General features: G+C 37.9%; 4 protein-coding genes and 1 pseudogene across 6 annotated transcripts; 1 reads left to right on the top strand and 4 right to left on the bottom strand.

Annotated features, from left to right (window-relative positions):
* Positions 1-87: 87 nt before the first annotated feature.
* Positions 88-2,964, bottom strand: LOC120003331 (annotated as a pseudogene).
* Positions 2,965-3,104: 140 nt separating this feature from the next.
* Positions 3,105-5,407, bottom strand: LOC120003332. 2 transcript variants are annotated; one of them, XM_038852281.1, is made up of 5 exons: positions 5,086-5,407; positions 4,378-4,623; positions 4,002-4,089; positions 3,487-3,565; positions 3,105-3,398 (listed from the first exon to the last, which is right to left on the bottom strand). In XM_038852281.1, the coding sequence occupies exons 1-5, from the start codon at positions 5,356-5,358 to the stop codon at positions 3,335-3,337; spliced, it is 750 nt and encodes a 249-aa protein (XP_038708209.1). In that variant the 5' UTR covers positions 5,359-5,407; the 3' UTR covers positions 3,105-3,334. The 2 variants fall into 2 exon arrangements, with proteins under 2 accessions (XP_038708209.1, XP_038708210.1); XM_038852282.1 differs by having other exon boundaries at positions 4,017-4,089; positions 5,086-5,406.
* A 641-nt stretch (positions 5,408-6,048) lies between these two features.
* Positions 6,049-12,541, bottom strand: LOC120004078 (serine/threonine-protein kinase RIO1-like). Its single transcript, XM_038853313.1, has 12 exons — positions 12,121-12,541; positions 11,703-11,831; positions 11,022-11,114; positions 10,811-10,890; positions 9,502-9,615; positions 9,192-9,265; positions 8,676-8,752; positions 8,370-8,453; positions 8,036-8,128; positions 7,815-7,922; positions 7,664-7,735; positions 6,049-6,907 (listed from the first exon to the last, which is right to left on the bottom strand). Exons 1-12 carry the CDS (start codon positions 12,412-12,414, stop codon positions 6,446-6,448), a joined length of 1,680 nt encoding a protein of 559 aa, XP_038709241.1. The 5' UTR covers positions 12,415-12,541; the 3' UTR covers positions 6,049-6,445.
* Positions 12,542-13,109: 568 nt separating this feature from the next.
* Positions 13,110-14,576, bottom strand: LOC120004079 (F-box protein At5g50450-like). Its single transcript, XM_038853314.1, has 3 exons — positions 14,276-14,576; positions 14,021-14,183; positions 13,110-13,943 (listed from the first exon to the last, which is right to left on the bottom strand). Exons 1-3 carry the CDS (start codon positions 14,437-14,439, stop codon positions 13,215-13,217), a joined length of 1,056 nt encoding a protein of 351 aa, XP_038709242.1. The 5' UTR covers positions 14,440-14,576; the 3' UTR covers positions 13,110-13,214.
* A 3,160-nt stretch (positions 14,577-17,736) lies between these two features.
* On the top strand, positions 17,737-24,305 carry LOC120003321 (ubiquitin-like modifier-activating enzyme 5). 2 transcript variants are annotated; one of them, XM_038852260.1, is made up of 14 exons: positions 17,737-17,981; positions 18,610-18,678; positions 18,759-18,872; positions 20,078-20,206; positions 20,425-20,493; positions 21,013-21,165; positions 21,348-21,384; positions 22,085-22,167; positions 22,354-22,428; positions 22,740-22,814; positions 22,935-23,021; positions 23,129-23,244; positions 23,569-23,615; positions 23,914-24,305. In XM_038852260.1, the coding sequence occupies exons 1-14, from the start codon at positions 17,892-17,894 to the stop codon at positions 24,051-24,053; spliced, it is 1,284 nt and encodes a 427-aa protein (XP_038708188.1). In that variant the 5' UTR covers positions 17,737-17,891; the 3' UTR covers positions 24,054-24,305. The 2 variants fall into 2 exon arrangements, with proteins under 2 accessions (XP_038708188.1, XP_038708189.1); XM_038852261.1 differs by lacking the exon at positions 17,737-17,981 and having other exon boundaries at positions 18,759-18,876.
* Positions 24,306-25,658: the final 1,353 nt, after the last annotated feature.

Raw genomic sequence — 25,658 nt, 5'->3', positions numbered from 1 at the left:
TAAAAAGCTTACAACTTAGAATAAAAAAGCCATTTCATTGTTCTTAGACAAGAAACAAACCAACACTCTGCTGAAAATAAAGAATGAAAGAAAGAAAAAACCCTTCTATTGATGACAAAATTTCGTGTACAGTATACGCTTACACTAATCACTATAGAAGTTATTCACTAATCACTATCACCAATAATCCCCACATGAGCAACCACCATTTTTGAAATGATGGAATCTGCTCGTATCCCTAACAACATTTACCCTTCCAGTAACCCTACTTATTAACCTAATTGAGTTATGGCAATCGCTGCAAATCCGATGGCCCTGCACTATGTGCAATGGTGTCCAATGTGGAGTATTGAGGAGCCCAAATGCTATTGCCAGTTTCTCACTATGGTACTTCAATATCCGCTCTTCCTGCTCATCTACATCAGGTAGAAGATTTTTTTCCGGAGAAACAATGCTGTGTTTTGAAATCTCTAGCATCAGTTCATCCACTTTTCGGTAAATCTCTGCCGTTTGGACATGGTTTCTATCGCCGGAAAGGAAGTAGTGCGGCTGATTATTAATATCAATCCAACTGCAAGCTGGAAGCATTCTCAAGCCTTTCCTTTTTAATGTCTGGAGGACAGCAGCAGCTTCCTTCAACTTCCCAGAACCGTTGTATAAATTCAGAAGGACAACATAGTTATTCAGTTTTTCAGGGTCCATCCCATAAAGTTTCTCGGCTGCAAGTTTCCCAAGTTCCAAATCGCCATGAACTTGGCAAGCGGTTAGCAAGGCAGCCCACATATTTGGCTTCGGCTCCACAGGAGCATTTCTTAACAATGCAAAGGCTTCATCTAAGAGCCCTTCTCTACCTAATAATTCAATCATACATGCATAATGCATTGCGCGGGGTTAGACATTGTATTCCGAGCTCATTGAATGAAAAATTTCCCACCCATGTTCTGATAAACCTGAATGGCTGCAAGCAGATAAGACGGCAAGAAAGTCACATGGTTGGGTTTGATTCCTTTACGAAGCATCAGCTCAAACATTTCAACAGCCTCAGATCCCCGGCCATGATTGCCATAACCAGAAATCAAAGCATTCCAAGACAAAACATTCCTGCAGGGCTTCCTGTCAAAAATATGACGGGCATATTCTATTCTGTTCCATTTGCTATAGAAATCCACAAGCGCAGTATTTGCCACTATATCCGACCCAAAACCATGACGAATTAAACCTGCATGAGCTTGCTTGGCGTGTTCTCATGAACCCAACCTTGCACATATTCTTACGATCATTGAAAATGTGAAATGATCCAGTTTAACACCAGAATCACGCATGTCATAGTACACATTTAAAGCTTCCTCACTATAACCATTAAGTGCATACCCTGCTATGATTGAATTCCAACCCACAATGGTCTTTTCTGGCATCTCATCAAAAACCCAATAAGCATCTTCAATCCTTCCGCACTTACTATACATGTCAATCAAAGTACATGACACATACATATCATCCCTTGCACCCATCTTCAAAGCACACGAATGTAACTGCCTTCCAACCGAAATAAATCCCAACCCAGCAGATGCTCGAATCATTGTGGCAAGAGTGCGGGAATCAACATCAGAAAGCTCCTCCCACATTATCAGAAACAACCGAAATAATGCCTCATTAAGACCCCGAATTCACAAGGCCTGAAATCATTGTGTCCCATGTAACCAAATTCCTCTCCGGCATTTCATCAAAAAGTTTTAGCGCTTGGACTATCATTCCACATTTAACATGCATGAGAAGCACCCTGTTGCGCATGTATTGATCTGGTTTAAAACCATTACTGATCATGTAATTAAACACCCTCCTCACTCCTCTAATTGATCTTAAACCTATACATACACTCACCAAAGAATCATAAGTGCTACTGTCTACATCAAATCCTCTCTCAATCTCCAAAATTTCAAACAATTCAAACGCCTCTCTGTACCTAGCACAGAAAACCAACTTCTTTATTTGACTACAAAGGGCTACACTGGGTTTCTTGATCTGTTTTACTTTGGACACAGCTTCCTCGTTTGCCACAAGTTTTACTTTGGAATCATGTGGTTTTGGCCGTGGTTTTAGGCCTTGCTCCAGCATAGAAAACCGGATTTTATCAAATGGGTTCCTGAATTTTCTTATAGAAAACAAGAAACAATACTTGGATAGCAAATTTTTTGACTTGAAATCGTTTCGATCAGAGAACGAGAAATGGAAGCTCCTACACCTATCTTGAATCTGATCCAAAGATACGCTTTGATAACGCAAAAGAGGGATCTCCATGTCCAAAATGAACTAAAACCAAACTAACGAACTGTGAAAAGAGCCCAAAAAAGTACCTCTGATATCAGTATTACAGAAGGTAGCTTTTCCGAGAGAGATTTGAATTCGACAACTAGGAAGAGATATTGGTCCAGTCTGGCTGTCGATGTAATTATTGAAGACGATTCGTGTCTTATCTTCATAGTTTGAGATACAGAGCGGCTTTGAAGAATCGATTCCGGCAGAACTCGGCATCGAAAAATCCGCCTGAGTAGTTGTGGTAGTCTGAAACACAAGCACGGCTTGATTGGTACAGAAGTGACAACCAAAAACGGTGCGTATCATAAAATGGTCCCGTTGGTAACCATACTAAACGCCGCCGTTTCTCCTTACTTTTGAAAAACTGAACCGCCATTGTTTTACATACGGTTGAAACCCGGTTCGGTGAAAGCCAAGAGTCTCCCGGCCTGACCAAACCATATAAATAAACGTTATTCTTTCAAAATAACCATAAAGAATTTCAGGATCTGGATGCCAATGCCATTCAGGAGCTCTACCAATGATGGATTTCTAATAGTATCTTGTGCCTGAACAGGTGGCTCACTTTTTCTAAGTAACGGAGAAGATTCCCGAAACATGATACGAAAAGACTCTACTAAGACAAAGATGAGCTATCAAGAACGTAGAGGAGGTAGGTCAGATCTAGTATGGAGCGTATATGGATAGTTGTTGGAGTTGGAGGCTCTCCTAGGGTGAACCACAGCCAGAACTATAAAAATAAAAATGAAGCTTGGAGCACATCTGCCCTGCTCTCAATGATAACCATATAAGAGAAGAGAAACTCGTATAGATAAAAATCCAATGCTCGTCAGAACCAACATGAAAAATGTTCTTCTATACCCTGACAAAAGTCAGAAGGGTTAGCTTGGAGGATTCTAAGAAAAATTCTTAGTTATATACAAACTTACAAAGTAATGAAATACAATCCACCAAGCTTTGAAGCCTCTGCTAATTCACATCTATCAGTCAAGGCAGTACAATTCCTTTCCGGATCGCTTCAATTGTTCAAACATTGACGCTTGGAGAAGTGAGGAGAGAGCTTTCTCTCCAGCTCCAACAAACTAAAAATTAATAAAAGTACTTAGTAAGCAAACTAAAAAATAGTAAATTCAACCAAACCAATAAAGACGTGTAAATTATTAGGCTTACATCTCATATTTTTGTAAAGCCTCTTTTCGTTTAGCAACATAGACGTCACTATCTTTGGGAAAATTGCTCAAAGGATTATCTGCATAACAGCCAAAAACCAATGAGATGACATGCAAATATGCAATCAACCATTAACAAACACATAAAATTGATAAAGAACATTACTTGTTGAATATAGTGTACATGTCAATATTTCTTACATTAACAGCAGTTCCCAAATATATAAAGCATGTTAGTCCAAAAATGAGAACAAACATGATTAAACTCAAATATAAGATGAACATAATAAAGCCGCATAACATGTAAATTGCAAAGATACATGTTCACAACCCAGCAATATTTCTAGGTAGACAGTATCATTCAAAGAAAATAATTTAACATATTACTGTTTGTTTTCTCTATTTTATGGCACCAGTATATAATGAGTCCGTGCTTTCAAATTCCTGTAAGTGGAACTACTGCTTCATTTCAACTAAACATCCAAATATAACAAAAACTAATAATCAAACTCTCACTTGTAGGAGCCATACATGGTGGTGGAGCTGGTTGATTTGCCTTTGCAACAGTAGTCTGAACCTTTGGAGAAGTTGATAGGTTGGGTTGCTGGAGAAGATGATAGGTTAAAGCCACAGATGTTAGTAGAATACCATGAAGCAGCATTGAATGAAGGAAGCAGTAAAATTTGTCGATAAACACAACATTTCATAATACATCCATGTTTAGGCTCTGATAGATAGAAGCTTGAACACTTTTCAAGTTTTATAACTTTTAGCATAAAAAATCCATAAGAAAAGTATAGCCTTTGACAACATCGCTGTCCCCAAGTATCTAAGCCTTCTTAGACAAGGAAGGTTACCCAATAATAGAACTAAGATTAGAATCATATAGTACCTTCTTCTTTTCCCTTCTCTTCAATATCTTTAAATGGCACTTTTTAATGTAGTGCATCAAATGGTATCGAGAATGTCTCGAGCACAGCTGTTCTTTGATCTCTGGGTTCGCAGTTAGCCAGTCAGAAATATCTTTGGACTTGACGACCTCTTCTCTATCTAGAGACTCCAGCCAGGAATAAACTGGAATCCATTGATCAGTTCGTTGAAATCGATTCTGATATTCAACCTGATTTGATTCTATTACCTGCCATGATAAGAAGAAATTTCAAGATTGCAGTGCATCTGGAGGAATATGATCACCAACTGCTCCTATAGGTAGCACAGCAGATCAAATACAACACACTTCCTCTGAGTAAGAATATTACAGAACACTGCTTGTCATGCGAAATTCCCAATCTTTCCCAATGAGTAGAAAAAAATGTTCACTAAAATAGACTCCGCAATTTCCAGATACAAACAGTGTAACCTCTGCCCACAACACGCTTAGTTGCCCAATTCTTGCTCCACACATAGACAATTGTCACTCAACGCAGACAATTTCAAAAACTGCTACATATCGGTTTTGCAAGGCCCGCGAAGCAAACCATTAGTACACACAAAAAAAGGGGAACTGATTGAAGCATACAAGAATGTTACTAAGAGATTCAGAATCAAAATATAAAATTTCTTGGTTCTAGAAGAGACGAGCGTTGTTATAAATAAATACCTGATTGGGAAATCTAAAGTAATTTTGAATAGACAGAAGCCTGTCAACGAGGTCGGATTTCGGCATTGATTGAAGATCGGCAGGCAAAGAGCCACGATTTGAGTCGATCCATACCTCAATTTCGCTAGTACTCACTGCTTTGGCCTCCGGGAACGCAGAGATCCAAGCTCGAGCCATTGTCTCCCATTCATGCGATTGGTCATGGTTTTGGTTAGGGTTTTGATTGACTGGTCTTTGCTCATCTCCTAGGGTTTGTTCCTTCAACTCTGACATCTCGCTATACTCGTGCCGCGAAACTGTTTTGATTTATGAAGCCAAAGCGCTTCCTCTCGTTTTTTGGTTCGTTTAAAGTTTAAACGACGACGTTTAAGTCGTTAGGATCATAGGAAACGCTGACACATTGAATGCGTTTGGCGGTATGTTTGCACTTGCCCAACACATACACTGTTGAGTTCCGACAAAAAAGTGTTTGATTGAACGAAGCATTAAGGTATTCCTTGTGCAAAGCATTAAGTTATATCCCGTGAATTCAAAGCTGAAATTGCAAGGAATTGCTTCCATTTGTAAAGCAACATAATTGATCGCATTTTGAACGACAGAACACAATTTTTTTTCCTAATTTTATCTTCAATATTTTATTTACACTTTCACAAAAAATAAATTCATAAATATACAATCTTCCCCTCCATGCTTTTAGTAATGGACCAAATACTTTTTGTCCTTGTGACTCACATCACCCACTACAACATAGCTTCAAAACTCGCTTAAATGCACCTCATTACAAGAGGAGGTCAAAACACAACACACTCTTAAACCAACCCAATTCTCTGATTTGACCCCCCGAGAAACATTTCCTGTTAAGATTTGAGAGTGGGTGTTGCCCTTTAGTGGAATCATCGCGTGTAAAAGAAAATCATCGTGTGTGTGAAAGAAATCGATCAAGACAATTAGGACAACACTATCTATTGATCAAGTCAATTTCTTTTATCTGATAGAACAGTAACATCCAAGCAACTGTAATGTGCACTTATGAATCGATCTAATTGTCATTCTCATCCGACGTGATTGTTTCCAGAACAATAGCAAAAGGCAGCGTACAACCACAAAGCTCCGAGACATTTGAGGCTACTGCTGTACCACACGAAATTAATTTATCTTGCATTTTCTAGAACCATTAGATATAAACATCTAAGGGAGAAAACAAAACTGATGGATTAACCAGCCGCCTCCCGCATGCACATTTTGGGAGGAGTGGGGATATCTAAAAAAGTCCAAGAAATACTGCAAAATTCTCCCATTTAGTATCTTTCTGTGCTCTCTAGCTCAGTTTGTCTGGCCACATATAACAAATATTGCGAGCTTACCTGGTCTTGTGAGCTTTAGCCATTTTCTTCTTTCTCTTTTTCAAAGCCTTTGGAACTTTAGTCTTTCGAGACTCCCTCTTTTCTTCTTTCACCTTCTTTTTGTTCTCTTTTCTTGCTATTCTCTTGTCAACTGGAGCATGCTTCTTAGGTTCGGATGAGGATTCACTCCCTTCGGAACCACTGCAGCTCTCATCATCATCTTCATCTGTAGCAGATTCAGACTGAATCTCCAGAGAATTAGATTTACCAGCCAATTCACCAGATAACTCTTCTGTATGCATTACATCTTCATGTTGCTGCTGCTCTTTCTGAGCTGTAGAAGATTGAACTCGAGAAAGAGCATCTTTCAGTCCTGTAATAGTCTTATAGTACATGTCACCAGTATCCTTCCCACTAGTTAGTCGTATTACATCCTCTTCAGCATTCTTGACATCATCCAGTGTCTTTGGAATATATGACTGAAAGAAAAGATGCATATAGTGTTACACGATTCATGCACATAATTAATCCAATATGCAATCAAACTTAATAACTTCAAAGAAGTGTGAAATAAAAGACTCGACATCACTTTTCGTCCAAGAACACATTATAAAACAAAAACTGAAGTTCCAATCATCTGATAACCTTGCATAAAGCAGAAATGCTTTCCTTCTTTTTTTTTTTTATTGAACCCAAATTTGAAGATGCACACGCCACAAATGGAGAGAATTATACTTTTGGTTGGGTATTTATCTCAACATGTACTCTCGAGAACTCTCACATGACTGGACAACTAGAGGGCTTTAATATATTCACTGCTGAACTAAATTCACATTCAAAGTCTTGACTAACAACCATGCAATCTTACTGAAAACATTGTTTTATCAAAACTAAACATATTGTGATCAACATATGCACCAGTTTCCAACCGAGATAATAAAAAGCATTCATCCATCAATCCTACAGATCCGTGGACTCTGTCTTCTGCCTTCATATAGTGAAAACGAGTATTCCTCGCAACACTAGCTTTAATGAATAATAGTGGGAGTGTGAAAGCCAAAGGTGGGAGGGAAAAAATTTTCATATCATATGGACTAGTATATTCTTCAAACGAATAATCCATGTTCAAGATTTATAGCCCCATCCTTCCCCTCCCAAGAACACACAGAGAAAAGAAAGGGCAGAAAGAGAATAGGAAAAGAGAAGAAAGGTAAAAAGGAAAACATAAATCTAACCTGCACAAATACAGAATCAGCAATTTCATCCTCTGCTGTCACATCTCCTCTCACCAAAATTTTTTGTTGAACCTGGAATAAGATACTCAGAGTCACAATCGAAAACTCCCTCCTAAGTATCTTAACAAAAATATGATAAAAGTAATCAAACCTCTTCCAAGTAACTGTCGATGGAATCATTCGTAATAGTTGGATCAACTACAAAATCAAATAGCTCCCGAATTGTCATAACAGCTACACCGTGTTTCTTAAAAAAATCCTGAATGCCACCAGAGCTTGATTCAGTCATCATGGATTCCGATCACCCTCCTTTTCTCAAAAAAAATTCACTAAGAGCAACAAAACAACCAATGACACTTTAAAAGAACTTACGGAAACATGAACACAGTCTTCACGCAAGAAATCCAGGGCATGAGGGTGGTCAAGATCAACAGCTTGTGAGACATCAATTATATATAAGTGACCCTGTTAAACAAAATAAAAAGGTTCGTATCAAATCTCAACAGGTGATCAATTTATCATTTCTAGTCAACTAATATGAATCTGTAGACATCACACCATCCTTACCTCCCCCAGAGGCGCCTTTGGTTCTAAGGACAATGATGATTAATTAACAAGTACATCAAATTTCGACCAATTAAATTAAAATTAATAAATGAAATTGTAAAAGAAAACATACTGTAAGTTAAGAAAACAAGCCACCTACATCGAAGTACAGTATGTTATATTCACTAAGGTCTCCATGCACCAGTTTGCATTTCTGATATAAAGTCCTCATTGAGATTATCATCTGATAAAGACATGCCATAAAACAGATCAGCATAACTGAAATATAAAACTTTTTATCTAAGCTCAAGATGATGTGATGATAGAAACATTAGCCGCAATTACATATGATCATATTATCTCCAAGGAAAGCCCTTAAAGATCTGCCACCATGATCCACCCCTATTGAACGCCATCATCAAATATATGAACAAAAAGTCAAAAACAAAACAAAATCAGCCCACACCTCCATATAACCTTCACGTAACTTGTCCAAAGATAGAGCGGCATCCTTCAGACGAGGTGCAGCCCAACCAGCTTTTCCTGAGAAACAAATATCATAGAGAAGATTCAAGAGAAATTGGAAATTGTAGCCTCTACTGTTCAAGAAGACAAGGAAGAAATTGTAGTGAATATTTTTAACAATAAGTAGAAGAGTAAAAGATGAGTATTGAGCACAACTATACTAATTTAATAACTCCAAAAAGTACACAAATTTACTGTAAACTATAAAATCAAACAGCCAGTCAAGCTGGTGGCGCATAGATCATCTTTTACATTCAAACTTTAATTGTAAATTTGTAATCATCCAATGAAATATTCCAAATTAACGAGTTTAAAATATTGCAATCCATCAAACTCAGCAAATCACCAGGCAAAGAACGTAGAAATGTTTCCAAGTTCCAACTGAAACATCTTAGAACCAAACATCTGACCACAGACGAGAAAAATTGCCAGTAAAAACAGTTGCTTATATAATTACCTATAAACTCCATGACCAGAACATGAAGCCTCAAGAGTAACGGAGTCGGGCACCTAATTCCAGCAGCCTTTAGCCTGCAGTTCAAGACTGTAATATCAAATATGAACTCATACTACCTATTCCGTTTTAAACCAACTTCTTAACCAGATCTTAACCATGTTCATTGGGTTACTAACTCTTAACCAGTTGTTATCTCTTCTTATGTTCAATAGGTTACTCAAAGTCTCACACTAAACACATTGGGGGTTGATAGCAAACAGATAAATGTTCTTTAGAAGGGGAAGGTAAATATATTTAACGTTAGTATTACCTCATAAGATTTCTCATTTCCTTTTCAGCCCATGTCTTCACCATTTTCCTGGGATTGTGTCGGCAGTATCCATGTCTGAAACGGTAGTCACCTTGGACATACCGATCTCGGTCCCTAAAATTGTTTCAAAAGAAAAAACAAGTTATAAGGTATAAAAAAGCACTCCAAAAACAGACATGATTTTAAAATTTTCTTCTCCCCACCTTCACCCCCTGTCTTTTTGAATCAAAGTCATGTGTATGAATAAGCAAAAGTAGCACTGGGATAATAATATTCACTAGAGTGTGCATATAAGGTACGTAAAAGCATCCATGCCACAGTATCAAGCGCTGTTACTACATCTAAACCATTCACAGTACGTTCTTATTCTTTTCTTCCCCAAATAATAGTGGTCTCCACATTCAAATGCTTTACACCCAATTAGAGTAGCATTTTCCAAGTAGAGAACACCAGGTGTGACCAAGATGTTCATTAATTACAAGATATGCATTTGGTAGGTACACCGTACACACACGAAAAAGTGAATAAGGCGCTTGCCGCTGAGGAAAAGGGAAAATCAACCGACCATGCTCCTATATTATAGCAGAGCTATTTTAGTGGTTTGAGCCTATGTTGTCATGGTCACAGTGGCACAATGGCACAACTATTTCGCTATATACACAGCCAATTAAAAGTCAAGTAAATACGGAAAAGGAAAAAAAAAACTATTTTAAAAAAAAGGATGATAAAGCACATAAGTCTTAGCAGGAGCACAGGGTCATCAAATTCCCTCTTTTCCTTGGGTACTACTCTTGCCGAGATAAGTAAGCACCCCATCCCCACGACCAAGGTCATGATTCAAATCCCCTCCCCCGAACTTAACCACAAAATAAAATAAAAAAGTACCCACTCTTCCATATCCTTTTGATTCAAATCCTCCCTCCCTCAAACTTACCCACAAAATAAAAAATAAAAAAACCCCTTTCTCCATATCCTTTTGATTCAAATCCTCCTCCCCCAAACTTACCCTAAAATTTAAAAAAAAAAAAAAAAAAAAAAAAAAAACCCTTTTTCTTTTCTGGAGCTAACAAGTTACATGTGTAAATAAAGAGTTCACATGCTCAAATATCCTTGTCAACATATCAGGCCCCTAATGTAAAAAATTTCAGTTCATAATTTTACTGATAAACATTATTATATAAGAACACCCCTGAAAGATTTATCCCAGAAAGTATACAGTGAATTTTCTAATTAGCATACAGCATCAACAACCAGAAATTTTAAACAACCAATACAATCTTGTCACAGGCTAGAAGGGCATAAGGCTTACTTAAAAACCAGAACAGAAGTTTTGTACACTTTGATAGCCAATTCCTGACCATCAGATTTTGTTGCGTAATAAACATTTGCCTGAAAGGGAATCACAAAAAAAAAAAGAAGAAGAATCAAGGATTAGACACAGGGGATACATAGCTCATAAACATAAAATTCATTCATTGAAAAACCAGGCCATCTTTTAGTCAGCATAGTAGATATATTACCTCTTTTCCAGTTGAAATGCAGCCATTTATGTCATGAAATACACCACGATTCAACATTTTGAACAAAACCATCCGAGTCCTAGGATCAATGGCCTGAAACCAGTGACCTCACATTAAAACAATTAAAATTGGAACCGGTGCAGCCAAGCCCCAAGAAACTTGCAAATTGGATGAAGAAATTCAACATATATAGTGAGATTTCAAGAATAAAGAAGGCCTACCACTTCTACAGAGATCTCTTGATTATAGGGGAATTAACAAATTACAAGCAGAATTACATGCACTACAACCTGGTCTAACGTCAATCCACCAACTATTCGTATTTACCAAAACAAAGAAATCAACACCTGGTGCACAAAGCTTCCACACCCTTAACCACATTGAGGGAAAACGGTTTCTGTGATTCGAACCAGGTTGTGGTACCACTAGGCCAAAGTTTGCCTTTATCGTCTCCCTCCGCCTCCAATTCATTCTACCAAGCCTCAACTTCTTAACTTAAACCACAACAGATGACTACATAACTGAAATCCACAATTCCTTTATGGTATGTTTAGAACAACATTTTCATTGAGAAGCAAAAAATGGCAAAAAAACACAATCACACGCTCACATATAAAGAAACCATCAGATTCAAGAATCCAAATACCCCAAAATATATATAACTATGTTTAGTGCTCTTACTTGCTCAACAGTTGCACGGTCTGCTTTCTCTGTAGTTTTAGTCTTACCAATGGCCATCTCTCGAACACTTCCACGAATTGCAGTTGTCACAGAATTTGACATTCCAACATTCAACCTTCCCTCCCATTCCTGCAACGGTAATTAATTCATAGAAAAGCTGGACTTAAGACTAGACAACTGTTATTCTGCGTAGCAACGTAAACATGGAAGTTCACAATCATGTATACGATTCCAGCACAATAACTATATTTTGCCATAAATTTTCAGAATTGACGCTTAATAAGAATCGCTTGGCTTTCACCAAGAGATGTCGGACTTTTGTAGTCTTAACACAAACAACAGCAAAATTCAGACATTACATCCGCATATTTAACATAAGAGATCTATATTGAGGAAAAATTGCAACGGTTAAAACTACCTCCAACGGTGACGCACGAATGCGATTGGCAAACTTCTGGTTCCTATTGGAAATAGGCTGGAGGGCAGACGAATTGGGGCGAGAGTGAACCCCTCCATGAGCATTGGGACGCCTTGAATTGAGTGTAATACCTCCCTCAGCTACTTCATCGTCGTCCCTAGAGTCCAGCCAGTCTAATGCTTCTCCAACTTCAGAATCCGATGACCATGAAAGCTCCTCCTCGTCCCCGTCCTCTTGCTCTGCCTCTACAACATTCACCGCCACTTCCTCTACTCCAACCGGCTTTTCTTCCATGGTCAACACCCCTCTCAATTCTTCGGAAATCTGTAACACAACTATCGTTTCAAAACTGACAGACAACGCCTCAACGCCGAAGGGTTTAGTTTAGGATTTAGGGCAGAAATCTATCTTAAAACCGGAAGTGCTTTGCCCCCTTTTTACTACTATTGTTTTGATAGTATCCCAATGGGCTTTTTATCGGATGTCCCCGTCGGCCCAAAGTCGCTCCAATGGGCTTAAACTTCGGGTTCTGTTCCCTTACTTCTACTCCCACTTGGGCCCATGAAATAAGGAATGGGCCATTGTAAAGCCATGTTCTATTAAATTTAAGGAGAATTTATTGTTCGGTGAATAAATAAAAACATTTATATTGATAAATATTTGTTTTTGATACCTTTTTTTTACCACCCCGATTCACTTTTAAACTTTGAGGTAATGTTTGACTTTATTTTTAAAGAAGTCAAGGGATTCAGCCACTAGATTAGCAATAATTCTCTTTCAGCTGGTTATGCAAAAGCAGAAAGCCCGTGAATTGGAAATTATTTTTTTTTTAACGTGGGATTCGTATATGCTGGTAAATTGCGAACTCTTAATTGTGCTAATAATTAACGCAATTAAGTTCACCATTTCAACTAACGACTCAACGTTGTTGCCGAATAAGTTTGTAGTGAAAAGAAAATACATACAAAAATAAAATTTAGAAAAAAAAATCAACAAGAAAAACCAAAAGCCTACCCATAAATTTCATAAACCAATTTTAAACACAATAATAATGTAGGGATTTTGTCTCTTTTGGTTTCCCCCACTGGTTTCGGTTATTCCATGATCACATTCACAGGTTCGGCGTCCTCCATATCCACCATTCCTCCAACACCATTCCCTCCACCCCACTCCTCATTCGGCACACATTCCACCTTGTGCCTAATCTTCCAATCAAGTGCTTGGCATCCACGCGAACAATAATTAACCGCGCCACAAACCGAGCACCGTCGAAACTCTTGAGGTCTTGTCTCGGGCCTACCGCACCCACCATACGAGCACAGTCTCAGTCCCTGGCCCAGCACTCCGGGTCCCGACTCGAACCACTCCTTCAAAAACCGGTTCGCTGGGTGTACCGCCCGAGCCGGTAAATCACATCCGAAATCACTAAGCAACGGACACCCAGAACCCTTCAAGCACCCATGCTGGTGGTGCTGGTGCGGTTTTGGTGGTCGCGTTTTCTTCGTCAGTAAGGGGCGTATGTATGACGCGAGCTCTCGCGCGTTGGCTTCGACGAGGAGCCGGCGTCCTTCGGTGACATTTTGTCGAGCACCATAGCCGTCTTGCAGGCAATGGCCTAGTTCGCGCAGCGCGTCGATGTGACCAAGGTAGGCGGCTCTTGCGCACAAGGCGACACCGGCTCGGAGATCCTTGTCGCGCTTAGAGCCACTGCTGCCGTTGAATTGTATGACGGCGAGAGAGTAAAGCGCCTGCGTGTGTGACTTAGCTGCCCGCGCCATCAACGACGCTCCGCTCCCTCTGTTTTCTAAGCAATAAAATCGGATCTGCAAAACCACAAAATTACACACGAAGCTCGATAATCGTTTTTGTTCTTTTGGAGTTCAATAGGGTAGGTACTGACCATTCCTAGAGTATAGCAAGCCTCAGTGTTGCCGGCGTTGACGCACTTCTTTATGAACCGGTGAGCGGCGTCGGACCAGTTTTTGGGTTGGACTGCAAACGCCTCCGGTGCGGCTTTGGACAGGACCATATGATGTAATCCCAAACGATTCAATCTCTTGCATCTGTCAACGAACAAACACAATACACACCGATAATCTCCACAGAAATCACAACGAAACCGCAAGTACAAACATACAAATACGCATATACGTACGCTAAAAGAATGCTGAGGAAATCGGAAGGCCGAGAAGCAGAGGAGCTGAGTTTACAGAGAATTGAAACAACGAGGTCGTCGGGCAATCCATCGAAGAAATCAGAGTTATCTTCTTTGAGGATGATTTCGAGAGAGGATGTTCTTAGTCTCTTGGACTTACCCATTTCTTCTTCTTCTTATCACCGACTTCTCACCTTCTCATAATCCTCAATGGCTGAGACAATGAGTACGTCCCTTTGTATTCTCCTAAAGGTCTCTTGTTTCTTTCGTTTGTTTCATATAAAGCCAAAAAAGTATCTTTAAATCAATGGGCGTGATATAGAAATGCCATAAATTCTTCCAAAAATGCATTCATGCATATATTTTTTGGATTTGGTAATCACTATTTTTTTTTATATATCGCACCCTACATGATATATCCCGAGCACGTGAATCCCCATCTTACACGCACCAATTAGGGATAGCAATGAGTCGGGTACCTTTTCAATTAGTGAATATCAAAATAGTTTCCATTTAAGGTATTCAATATCAAAATCGTTACAAAACCATTTAAAAAACCATTTAAATTTTCAAAATCAAAACCCCATAACCGTTTATCATCGGATACCCGTTTACCATTTAACTTTAATTTTTTTATTTTTCTATAAATGTATAATCAATTTCTTAAAAAATAATATAACTTATCTTGTTGTTATAATTTGAATGTATAATCTATAATTCTATTATAATTCTTATAAAAAAAATTATATTATATTATTTTATTTAATGTGCTTGATTATGTTAAAATTTAGCATCCTAATAACATATCTTTATATAGATGATTTATAATGTTATTACTATAATTCAAAATTAAACGGTTCGGATACCCTGAACCCGACATCAAAACTCAAACCCGACCCTAAATAGTAACGGGTTTGAAAATGAAAACCAAAACCGTTTCCAAACCTTATAGGATCGGTTTTCGAATTTTAAATGGATCAAGTATCCTATGGATAGTGCTTGGATCGATTTTTTTTTACTATCCGTAACACCAATCAATTATAGGGTTTTTGGCCCATAGAAGTACCTCCAAGGCTCCAAATAAATTTATTTGACGTGGAAATTAAACTTAATACCTCTTTAACTTTTTGGCCAATTTACCAAGCCAACTCCCACAAATTTTTTTTATTTAGACGTATGACATTTACGTACATTTATATATACATATATATGAATTTTACTTCCACACCGTCCAGATCCGATATATTTATAAAAGTATATTGATCCAGTGACAGAAATAACATATGAACGGCACTCTAGCATAAAGAAAATACCCGTGAGTTTACCGTACGAACAACCCACTGAACTCCGCCCCAACGGTAAACTCAGGGGTTACATGCAATACCCGCAAACCACAAAAACTAGACAAGTCCTGTGCCAAAACCCAACGTGAAAATGACATCAAATCGCGACGTGAAAATGACATCAAGTCGCGTTAGAATGGATGTTAGAAACTACGACCTCCCACGCACATGCACTACCAAACGGATTTTTCGCTGATGAATGTTTTCTCTATATATACGTATGCATACATGACACTAGCTACCACCATCAAACATGGTATATGATCCTAATGGTAATGGACAGCTGATATGTCGTGCAAGTTATGTGATACATTTTCACTGTCGCATGAGCATGTGAAGTGTTCTAATTTTCAACATCCAACTCTAGTTATGCATTCGGCAGACCATGAAATTAATGCTTTTGCGTACACAAGTTGGAAAAGAGCAAATCAATCAATTCTACAAAAATGGATTATGACCTCAAAAAAATAAAATAAACGAGGACCGTTGACAACTAAAATCAATAATCCAATTCCCTCAAAAAAAAAAAATCAATGATCAAAGAAATTCAATGTTTGATAAAAATGAATTGGTTACGCGATTATATATACCAATTTATATTTTGTATATTAGGAACTCCGAAAACAATATTCGCTGATCCAAATAATTGGTTACCATGAAAATAAAGAGTTCATTGTGATATATATTTAATATATATACACCATATATAGTTAGAACAATAATAGGCATGCATCGGATTTTGTCATAATTTAGCAATTTATTATATTGTTAGATGAGAAAATTTTGTGCTCACAGATCCTCCGACCCAAAAAAGTTGAGATAAGATTGGAAGTTATGTGAAGTATAAAAGCAAATCATATATATATATATACACATCTTGAGACAGGGCACATCAATTGATGAATTTTTGATGTTTTCGTTGAAGTTGGGAATGGCAGATACTAATGGGGCTTCACATGAGCCACTTATGTGGTTTGAAATTTCAGCATTTATTGGGTTTTCATGGCCCACCCGTCAATTCATCAAATATTTTTCTCTATGTTCGTACTTGGGGCAGCGTTTTGGACCCCAATTCTAATGGATATCGATCGATGTCTTTCAAATGAAGATTCAAAGTTAAGCAATCAATTTCTTAAGAGAGAAATATGATCGTCTCCAAAATATGCTAAATTTAATAATGAACATGCAATATTATGTCAGTCACGTTAGGGATTGGGGTTGGGATTGGGATTGGGATTGATGAGGTATGCACTATGCAGTCGCCTTAGGGATTTCGGATGTTCTAAGGCCATGTTTGGCAGTTGGGTTCGGTACAATACGAAGGTGTTGGGTTGGAGGGGTTCATTATGAACTCTTGTTTGACAATTATATGTTGGGATGTTTGTTAGGTAGGCCTGGGGAACACTCTCGAACCCCTCCCAACACCCCTTTTTACGAATTCTTCAAAATGAAGAGTTTGAAGGTGACTTAAAAAACAAGTGGAACACTCGATCTATCTATATTTCAAACAAATGTGTTAAAAAATATTTTATCTCACATCGAATTGATATAATCAGATTGATGCATATAAGCAAAGAATTGATATAATCAAATTGGTGCATATAAGCAAAGTTTTAGTGTCGCCCAAGAATAATAAAACGATGCGGGTTTTTGACTTAAAATGGACAATATTTATTTGTACTGTTTGAAGTGATTTTTCTTGACAAAATATTCCAAAATTTAAATTCAACTATTCTTAACCCCTCCCAACCAACTCTCTCCGACCCATCCCAAGTCCCAACACATTTGAACCATCTTCCAAGCAGAGCCCAAGGGTGGTCACAACGAGTCAACGAGTGTGGGTTTGTGAACATATTGCCAACGTACCATAACCATAACGTTTTTGCCTTGTAATTTCGTAATTTATAGTACTGGGCCCTCATTAGAGCAATCTGTAGGCCTTAGACAATTCGTTCAGCGAATTTATAGGGCTTCATTGTATTTGTATCTATTGCACGTTTAAAATTGGTTTCTGTTGGACAGAGACGGCCCAGAGCGAATTCATTTCGGGCCTTACTTTGGCCCATTAACATTTGAAACTGATCGCTGCTCGATACAACACTCTTCAGCCTCTTCACTCTTCAGCTTGGCAACTATAAACGCTTGCAAGAAAGGGAAGGAGTGTGAGAAAAAGAGGGAGAGACGCAATCGTAGTCGCAGCGATATCGGGGGGTTCTTTAGATTCTGATACTGACATACATTGGGTTCCGATAGGAGAGTGTGAGAGAGTAACAATGGAGGCGGAATTGAAAGAGATGTTCGAGGATCTCCAATCTCTCAAGCGATCATTGCATGATCCTTCTATCCATGCTTCAATCGTTAAGGTATTCTCGATTCAGACTAATTGATCTCAATTTTGTTGATGTTTGTTGTGATATCAAGCCTTAATGAATTGGATCCGCCATTGTGAGTTGCATTTAGAATTATTTTGATCGGAAACTTGTGTTAGAGAGATCACTGGTAATTTCAGCTTTGGATTATTCTAGCAAAGCATGGCGGTAGTAATTTTATTTCATTGCGAGGGAGTGAATGAATGTACAGTTCCTTAGTTTATGTTGCTAAGTTGTGCTTAATTTTTGTTTTCAAGCTTCTGGTGATACCAAATACGATCGGTTTTTTCTTTTGTTCTATGCTGAAGGCCATCAAAATGAGAATTGGATATGCGCCGGAAAATTTCTGAGCTAGTATTGGTTTGAGATATTTTGGAAATGCAAATTTTATAGGTTCTGAAATCTTTTTGTTTTGATACTTATACTGATGTCAATTTACTGCCGTGCTTTGTTTGTTTTGTAATGATACTTGGCGACATAACAGTTTGTAAAGAAACTCAGCAGACACTGCTAGACAGTATAACTATTAACTACCTAATGTGATTATGAATGAAGGGGATATTGATATAACACCATTGCGAAACTTTTATTGTGGTTGTACTTTTTGGTGTTTCTTTTGTAGCTGCAATTGCATGTTGAGCATCTCACTGGTCTTGCAAAGTCTGCACCAGTTCGGCGAACAAAAGTCAAGGTTATTTTCTATAACCTTAATCTCATAAGTTTTGTTTGTGATGGTAATGCTAACACACGCATAACCTATCCTTTTGGTAGGATATGAGTGCTGAGGTGGTAGACAGCAATCCTTACAGTAGGCTTATGGCACTACAGAGGATGGGCATCGTGCAGAATTATGAAAGGATACGGGAGTTCTCAGTTGCCATTGTTGTCTGTATTTATCTCTTCTTTATCATCTATCTTGTTTATGGAATTCGAAATTTGCTAAGCATATATTACGGAACAAGTTGGTAGGCACCTAAGTTCCATATCATGCCTTGTGAAACTATATTAGAGAAATTTGCTGAGTTTATTCTCATTATCATCATTCATCTTCATAAGATCAAGCTCTTTCTGAAACATGATGCACAATCCACACCTTCGTTTCCTCAGAATGGTACACCATAGAAGTCACGTGGACATAAAAATCCTTACGCACTGCGTTATGTATAACTCGATTCTCATAAAAGGCCCTGCTAGCCTGCCTTTTCTAGTTTTCTCCTAGTCCAATTTGTATGGAAGCGTAAGTTTGCTAAGTGTTCTAGCACACTTGTATAGAAAGTACTTAGATGAATTTAAAAGTGTGCGTCAGAGAGATTCTCGTTAATTTGGCTGTTCATTGTGTTACTTCATTTTTTGCCTTCCATTTTATAAACAAAATACTTGTGTCTTATAACCGAGCTTCAGTTGGTGTCTAAGAGCAATAGATCCCATTAGTGCTACCTGAGGAAATTGGGGTTCAGTTCATTATCATTCATGCTTATTCAGGTTCGAGGATGGTTCTTTTCATTTTTCTTTTAGCCAAAATCCACTTGTGGATTGTACATTGTATAAAGTCCTAGTAATGCTACATATTCGCAGGCTCTCATTAAGATTTGAAGGTCCAATTAACAAACCGCTAAGGTTTTGCTGCATTTTGCATTTGTTGAATCTTAATGGATTTCTGTATGTCTTGCTGTATTTATGTGTGCATACACTTTGATGTTTGGAGCCTCTACTCCACTGCTTGGCTTTTTGTACACACACGCACAAAGAGTCTATTGGTGCATGCATCTATCTGCACTTTATTTTACCTCCAGATTCTATTTATATTCTAATTGGTACTGTAGATCAATTTTAATCGCAAAAAGTAATTTATATTGTTGATGATAGTTTTAGCTTTCATCAATTTACAGTTTGTATCTTATTGATTTAAGGTCGTGTAGTTTTTAGTGTGACATGAAAGAGTTTTTGTTGCTTTAGAGACTATGACATCATGCATTAAGTACTCTCATATCCATGCACACATGTATATATCTTATATGCCATTTCTAGTTGTCATTTTGTCTTGATACTTGCTTATGTCATTTTAATTGGAAATGTTCATGATATATTAGGGAATTGGTGGTGTCGGCAGTGTTGCAGCTGAGATGCTAACCAGGTGTGGCATAGGTCGCCTTCTGTTGTATGATTATGACAAAGTGGAGTTGGCTAACATGAATAGGCTATTTTTTCGTCCAGATCAGGTGATTGAATTATCAGCTTTCCTTTACATATTTATTGTACATTTTGGTTTAGAAAAATAATAATAAGAACATCCATGGAGGCTTTTTCTCACTGCCAGATTGATGCTACTTGGTTGCCTTTTCAACTTTTGCCGCAGCCTATGGCTATTATATTATCGTATAATGAAAACCCTTGGATATTTCATGTTAAACTTACATAAATTGTTTTGTACTTTAAGGTCGGCATGACGAAGACTGATGCTGCTGTTCAGACTCTCTCCGAAATCAACCCTGATGTTGTACTTGAGGTGAACGCTTTGTGTGATTTTTTCCTCTCTTTTATCTCTTTACATTTGTGATTTCCATACTTTACAATTTTCCCAATCATGTCTGATGGGAGTTTTTTTGAGTGTTCTGTGGATGAGAATATGGGGTCTTCAGTGCCTCCATGCATCCTGTAAATATGGTGTATGAAAATGCACCCTTACATGATGCATCTATAAGAGGTTCATATGGCAACAGATCATGAACTGTCTTCCCAGTGAAATGATTGCAATCACTCGGATATAGTCATCATGTTATTTGAAGATTAGGGTTTCCTGCAGTAGGAATAATGTAGAAATTATAGCTCCTTTTTATGCGACCTCTGGCTGCGGACATTAAACCATCTTCCCCTTAACTTGTGTAGAAAATGATTTGATGCATAATCTAGCGCCTAGAGCGTCTTTTTCTAACACTCAGAATAGTTTGCTGAGTTGATTTCATTATTGCTATGTTCTTGTGACCTTTTTTATCTCATATACTGATTTAGTTCATCTCGTGTTTAGAGCTATACAATGAACATCACAACGGTGCAAGGTTTTGAGACCTTTATGTCAAGTTTAAAAAATAAATCATTTCGCCCAAGTAAACCAGCAAGCGGCGTGGACCTTGTTTTGAGCTGCGTAGATAATTATGAAGCGAGAATGGCTGTTAACCAGGTAATAAAAACTGGTTATAATAGGTTGAAATTTATTCCTTTTCAATGTAGATGCCTTTTCTTCTTCTCCGTATGATTTCAAATTCAAATGTACTGTCTGCTATTTTGAGCACATCCAAGTTAATATATTCTGATTTGTATAACTTTGAAACATTTTGAAATAGTTTTACTGTGCCCATGCAGGCTTGTAATGAGTTGAATCAAACGTGGATGGAGTCTGGTAAGCAACACTGTTGTTGATTTGGTTATTCCTTTATATAACGTGTAAAAAGTGGGATAAGCTTACAGTGTTAAAACTTATGTAAACCTCCACAAGTATAGTATGGTGAAGAGGGTTGCATGGATACAAATTTCAAAGGTGCTTCTGTATAAAATTTCCAGTGACCAACATACAAATCAAATATGCAAAACTAGATAGAAAATATAATATGGTACTCTAATCAGGTAATGCATTCACCACCCTGTTTGATGTAGCTACAATGTGTCAAATCATGTTGAGAATGATATACAATGGTCAAGTATGTCACACCTTGGTAGATGTGTGGGCATTCACATTTGTGTGCTGATCAGACATGTTACTCCATTATTTCTGGATTTATAAGATATGCCTACCTTTTTTAAGTCTGAAGGGTATCATATTAAGCCTCCGTTGTTCATGCAATTCATTGGCCTTGTTGGGCAGAACTGTTACCCCCCAGCTGAAAGGGTTGTGCAATTAAATTGTACCGACAAACATTTGAGAAGTTACATACGGATGTTTTCAAATCTCTTATACTGAGTCTACATGCAGGAGAAAAAAATGATTTGTACTTTAAGTTTTGTACTTCCAGTGTTGTCTTTGCCCGTGGCCATTACCTTGTTATGGTTACCTGGGCTCTATGAATAGATTAACTTATCAAAAGCAGAATAATTCTGTCCAGGTGTCTCTGAGGATGCTGTTTCTGGTCATATCCAACTGCTGATCCCTGGAGAAACTGCTTGTTTCGCATGTGCACCTCCTCTAGTATGTTTGACCATAAATATGTATATCAGCTGCAATAAAATTTTAATCATACACATTGTCCTTTATATAACTATTTGCTTTTCAATTGCTGACATTATGATTTAGTAGGTTTGTAGAAAAGAACATTATGTTGCTTGATATGTGATGTGAATTGTTTCCCCCTTTTAACAACCTTCTCTCTCAAAGGTTGTCGCATCTGGGGTGGATGAGCGAACACTCAAGCGTGAAGGGGTTTGTGCTGCATCCTTACCTACAACCATGGTAAGATGTTTCATCATAGTAATTATCCTTTGCTGCTCTTTTTACCGAATACACAATATCTCATTTCAGTGCCCTGACATATGAAGTTGCCCAAGGAAATTTTGTGAAGTGTACTGTTTAGTTTTCAATCACTTGTAGTCATCCAAAGATGCATTTTGTGACGGTACTTATAAAATGTAATTTATCATGGTTTGTACAATGTATACATGAACAATGCCTGTGATTATTATGTTGGTGCACTCTATACATTTAGGTGATTTTATTTGCTTCCATTTTTAAAAAACGTTTGGTAACGTTTCTTGAGTTTTCAGGGAGTTGTTGCTGGACTCCTGGTTCAAAACACTTTGAAGTTCTTGTTAAAATTTGGAGATGTCTCGCCCTATTTGGTAAATGCTAATTTTTTGTTCATGTGCAATTTGTTCGTCTGTATTTTTGTTGGGAAATTAGTTGCTTTCCAGTTAATTATCTTGCCTATTTTTGACAAGTTCATTGTTGCTTGGTTGCAGGGATACAATTCTCTCAAGGATTACTTCCCGACCATGGAAATGAGACCCAATCCTCAGTGTTCAAATGCAGCTTGTCTGGAGCGACAGGTATCAGATTTGGATACAGCATCTACTGGGGTGTTGCTCTCTTGAAAGGTATTCATTTGACATCGTTTGGTTTCACTTCTCTTGTTAAAAGCAATCGTTGTGCGCAGAAAGAATACATTCTTGCAAAGCCAGCTCGAGACGCTGCAGCTAAAGCCAAAATGGAGGCTGAAACATTATCAGCTGAAGAAGAAGCACTTCATGCTGATAACGAGTGGAACATAAGGTGTGCATTTTTTAGAAAATGAGCTAGTGTATCCTTCCTACCGAGGTTAAATAGACTATTATTTAGTTGATATGCAGATGAGATGATTTACAATTATAAAGAATAATTTATGGCTTTATTGTCTTTGATGGAGTAAGGCTTTCACAACTCTTTGACAGATTCTCAATCTCATGCTAATGAATTGTCACGTAATTTTGTGGGAGTAATGTAATTTGTTACATTGTTATTGTAATGCATAATACCATTTAGCTCAGATTGAAACATTTCTTTCCAGATGCTTAATTATCATGCTCGTTGATAGTTTTTCTTGTCTTTGCCTCTCAGTATTGTTGATGATAGTGAGCTGGAAACGGTAGACGGCACAACTTCAGGTGATCTGACCATTTATTTCTCTGAGTTAGTTTGGATGCCTTTTAATGTTCCGGAAGTTTTGGATAGTTTAAATTTTGTCCCACCATCTTTGATTTCATATAAACTTTCGTGACAAGTCTGGACTTTCCAGATCTTGGGCCTGTTATCTTCTGAGCTGTTAACTTCTATTGAGATGTAATATATGCAAGTTCTATATCATCTCTTATTTACATTCTATTTTATTGTCTGCTTCTCAATCCGATGGTGATCACTCCCTGCTTGACCTGCCTTTTGATGATAATCTGTTCCATTCCGCAGATGCTCTTCCCGAAGGCCTTACCCGTGAGCTGCCAGAGGCAGATGAATTTCCTAAGTTCCCAGCTCTGGGAGGAACCAGTACTTCCGTTGATGACATTGATGACCTTCGAAGACAACTGGATGCCCTTAACGCTTGCTAACGCCTGTTAAATTTTGGCCAATTTCTTTAATAAATAAATAAGAAAATCGTAGGCTCCATTAGTCCTTTGTTTGTGAGTCGTGACGATGCCCTTTGTGGCTAATAAGGGAGTTCTCAACCTATAGACCTTAGTTTCGTAGTCAAATAGAGAACTATCTTGGTGGATGGTGATCCAATGCGAGCCCTTTGTAGATATGCTTTGACTGGATGTCTTGTCGACTGTATGAAAGTGGGACAGGCCAGTTTTTGACCACTACAAGGATACACTACACATGCACAAAATTTTCTTTCCTCTACCGCAATTGCATAACGAACCCATCACCGCAATTGCAAGCCTTTCCACAACTCAGGTTTTGATCATACATGAGGTTTAGAGGTGCACATGTTTCTATCCGTAAAAATAAACGAGATAGCAAAAAAAGGTTACGAGGGTTTTTCGTGAGATCGATGACGGAGTCCAACGAAGGCCAGAGGTGGTCTTGACACTGGAGAGGTCTTGATGCCGAAGAGAGGAGCTAAGTACCAGTGGTGGTCTCAGTTTATGATCAAAAAAGTAAATTGCGACAACCAAATTCGGAGCGATCATGGTGTTGGAGGAAGAAGTGTAGACCAGATATGGTCATCTCGGATCTCGGATTTGGGCTCTATAATTCGTCTAAAGTATGAGAAAAATAAATAAATTTTAAAAATAAAAATGTAGTGTAACGTGTTATATCTCTTAAATTATTGGATTACACTCTTCTATTCTACACGAATTGACGTCTCCCTGGATGCGTCATCATCACCAGAGGTGGTTGCGAGCTACAATATTGATTTTTGCCAGGTGGCTTGTTTTGTGGGGTGGATCTTAAATCTTTCTTAACTTAGGTTACATGTCATTCATTTCAACCTTTAGATAAGTTTGGAAGGACTAGATTTAAAGAGGTATGACTGCTTTTTTTTTTCTTCTCAGCGTAACCCCAACCTCGTCCATTTAATTTGCCAAACTGCCCCAAGCGTGAGCTGTTGAGCTAGAAAGTGTGGAGCATTTTTGTACTCGGGCCGACAAACCGACCCTACCCATATAAAGCGAGCAAATCCATCTCAAAAACAAAAAGTTAAGGTCCACTCGAAAGTTAAACTTAAAACCCACCACCACCACCCCTCACTCACGTGCGACTCTAATTATTACATGCAGCCTCGTCTACCAAAAAGAAAAAAAGGAAAAGTCAATTTACTAAATTAATTAATAACCACATAAAGATGAGGAAAAACAGGGAAGTTGATTCTTTTTCAAAAATGATGACAACCTCAATATCCTAATATTGTGTGACACTTATTTATTGGATGTGATTTTTAATGAGTCATTTGTTACAATATCATCGCATTCAACAAATGAATACCACACATTGTTGGGATATTTTGGAAATGATTATCACTAAGGAGTAAAGTCCTTTGTTGATTCTTTTTAATTATACAAATGAACACAAAGGAGCCACTTAATAGTCCAATAACGTTATCAGTTATGTTCCCACGCTTTTGGCTCTTCTATAACGGATTACTTGATCACTTATTTTACCAAAATACCCTTTCATTTTTATCACCATCTACATCTAGTCATAGTGAA

The sequence above is a fragment of the Tripterygium wilfordii genome, chromosome 8, assembly GCF_013401445.1.
Source record: "Tripterygium wilfordii isolate XIE 37 chromosome 8, ASM1340144v1, whole genome shotgun sequence".
Taxonomy (NCBI): Eukaryota; Viridiplantae; Streptophyta; class Magnoliopsida; order Celastrales; family Celastraceae; genus Tripterygium; species Tripterygium wilfordii.
The sequence above is the reverse complement of the archived record's forward strand: the minus strand, read 5'-3'. Positions and strand labels throughout refer to the sequence as shown.

Bases quoted from the DNA above. Each gene is read 5' to 3' on its own strand.
- LOC120003332 (XM_038852281.1), bottom strand. From the start codon at position 5,358: ATGTCAGAGTTGAAGGAACAAACCCTAGGAGATGAGCAAAGACCAGTC. The intron at 4,624-5,085 runs GTATTTATTTAT...TTATCATGGCAG, and splicing joins ACTTTAGATTTCCCAATCAG to GTAATAGAATCAAATCAGGT. The intron at 3,399-3,486 runs GTAAGCCTAATA...ATTAATTTTTAG, and splicing joins GCTTTACAAAAATATGAGAT to TTTGTTGGAGCTGGAGAGAA.
- LOC120004078 (XM_038853313.1), bottom strand. From the start codon at position 12,414: ATGGAAGAAAAGCCGGTTGGAGTAGAGGAAGTGGCGGTGAATGTTGTA. The intron at 9,616-10,810 runs GTAAGCCTTATG...AAACAATTTTAG, and splicing joins ACTTCTGTTCTGGTTTTTAA to GGACCGAGATCGGTATGTCC. The intron at 9,266-9,501 runs GTAATACTAACG...CTTGAACTGCAG, and splicing joins GAAATGAGAAATCTTATGAG to GCTAAAGGCTGCTGGAATTA.
- LOC120004079 (XM_038853314.1), bottom strand. From the start codon at position 14,439: ATGGGTAAGTCCAAGAGACTAAGAACATCCTCTCTCGAAATCATCCTC. The intron at 14,184-14,275 runs GTACGTATATGC...GTTCGTTGACAG, and splicing joins TTCCTCAGCATTCTTTTAGC to ATGCAAGAGATTGAATCGTT. The intron at 13,944-14,020 runs GTCAGTACCTAC...GTGGTTTTGCAG, and splicing joins CTTGCTATACTCTAGGAATG to ATCCGATTTTATTGCTTAGA.
- LOC120003321 (XM_038852260.1), top strand. From the start codon at position 17,892: ATGGAGGCGGAATTGAAAGAGATGTTCGAGGATCTCCAATCTCTCAAG. The intron at 22,429-22,739 runs GTAAGATGTTTC...TTGAGTTTTCAG, and splicing joins CATCCTTACCTACAACCATG to GGAGTTGTTGCTGGACTCCT. The intron at 23,022-23,128 runs GTATCAGATTTG...CGTTGTGCGCAG, and splicing joins CAGCTTGTCTGGAGCGACAG to AAAGAATACATTCTTGCAAA.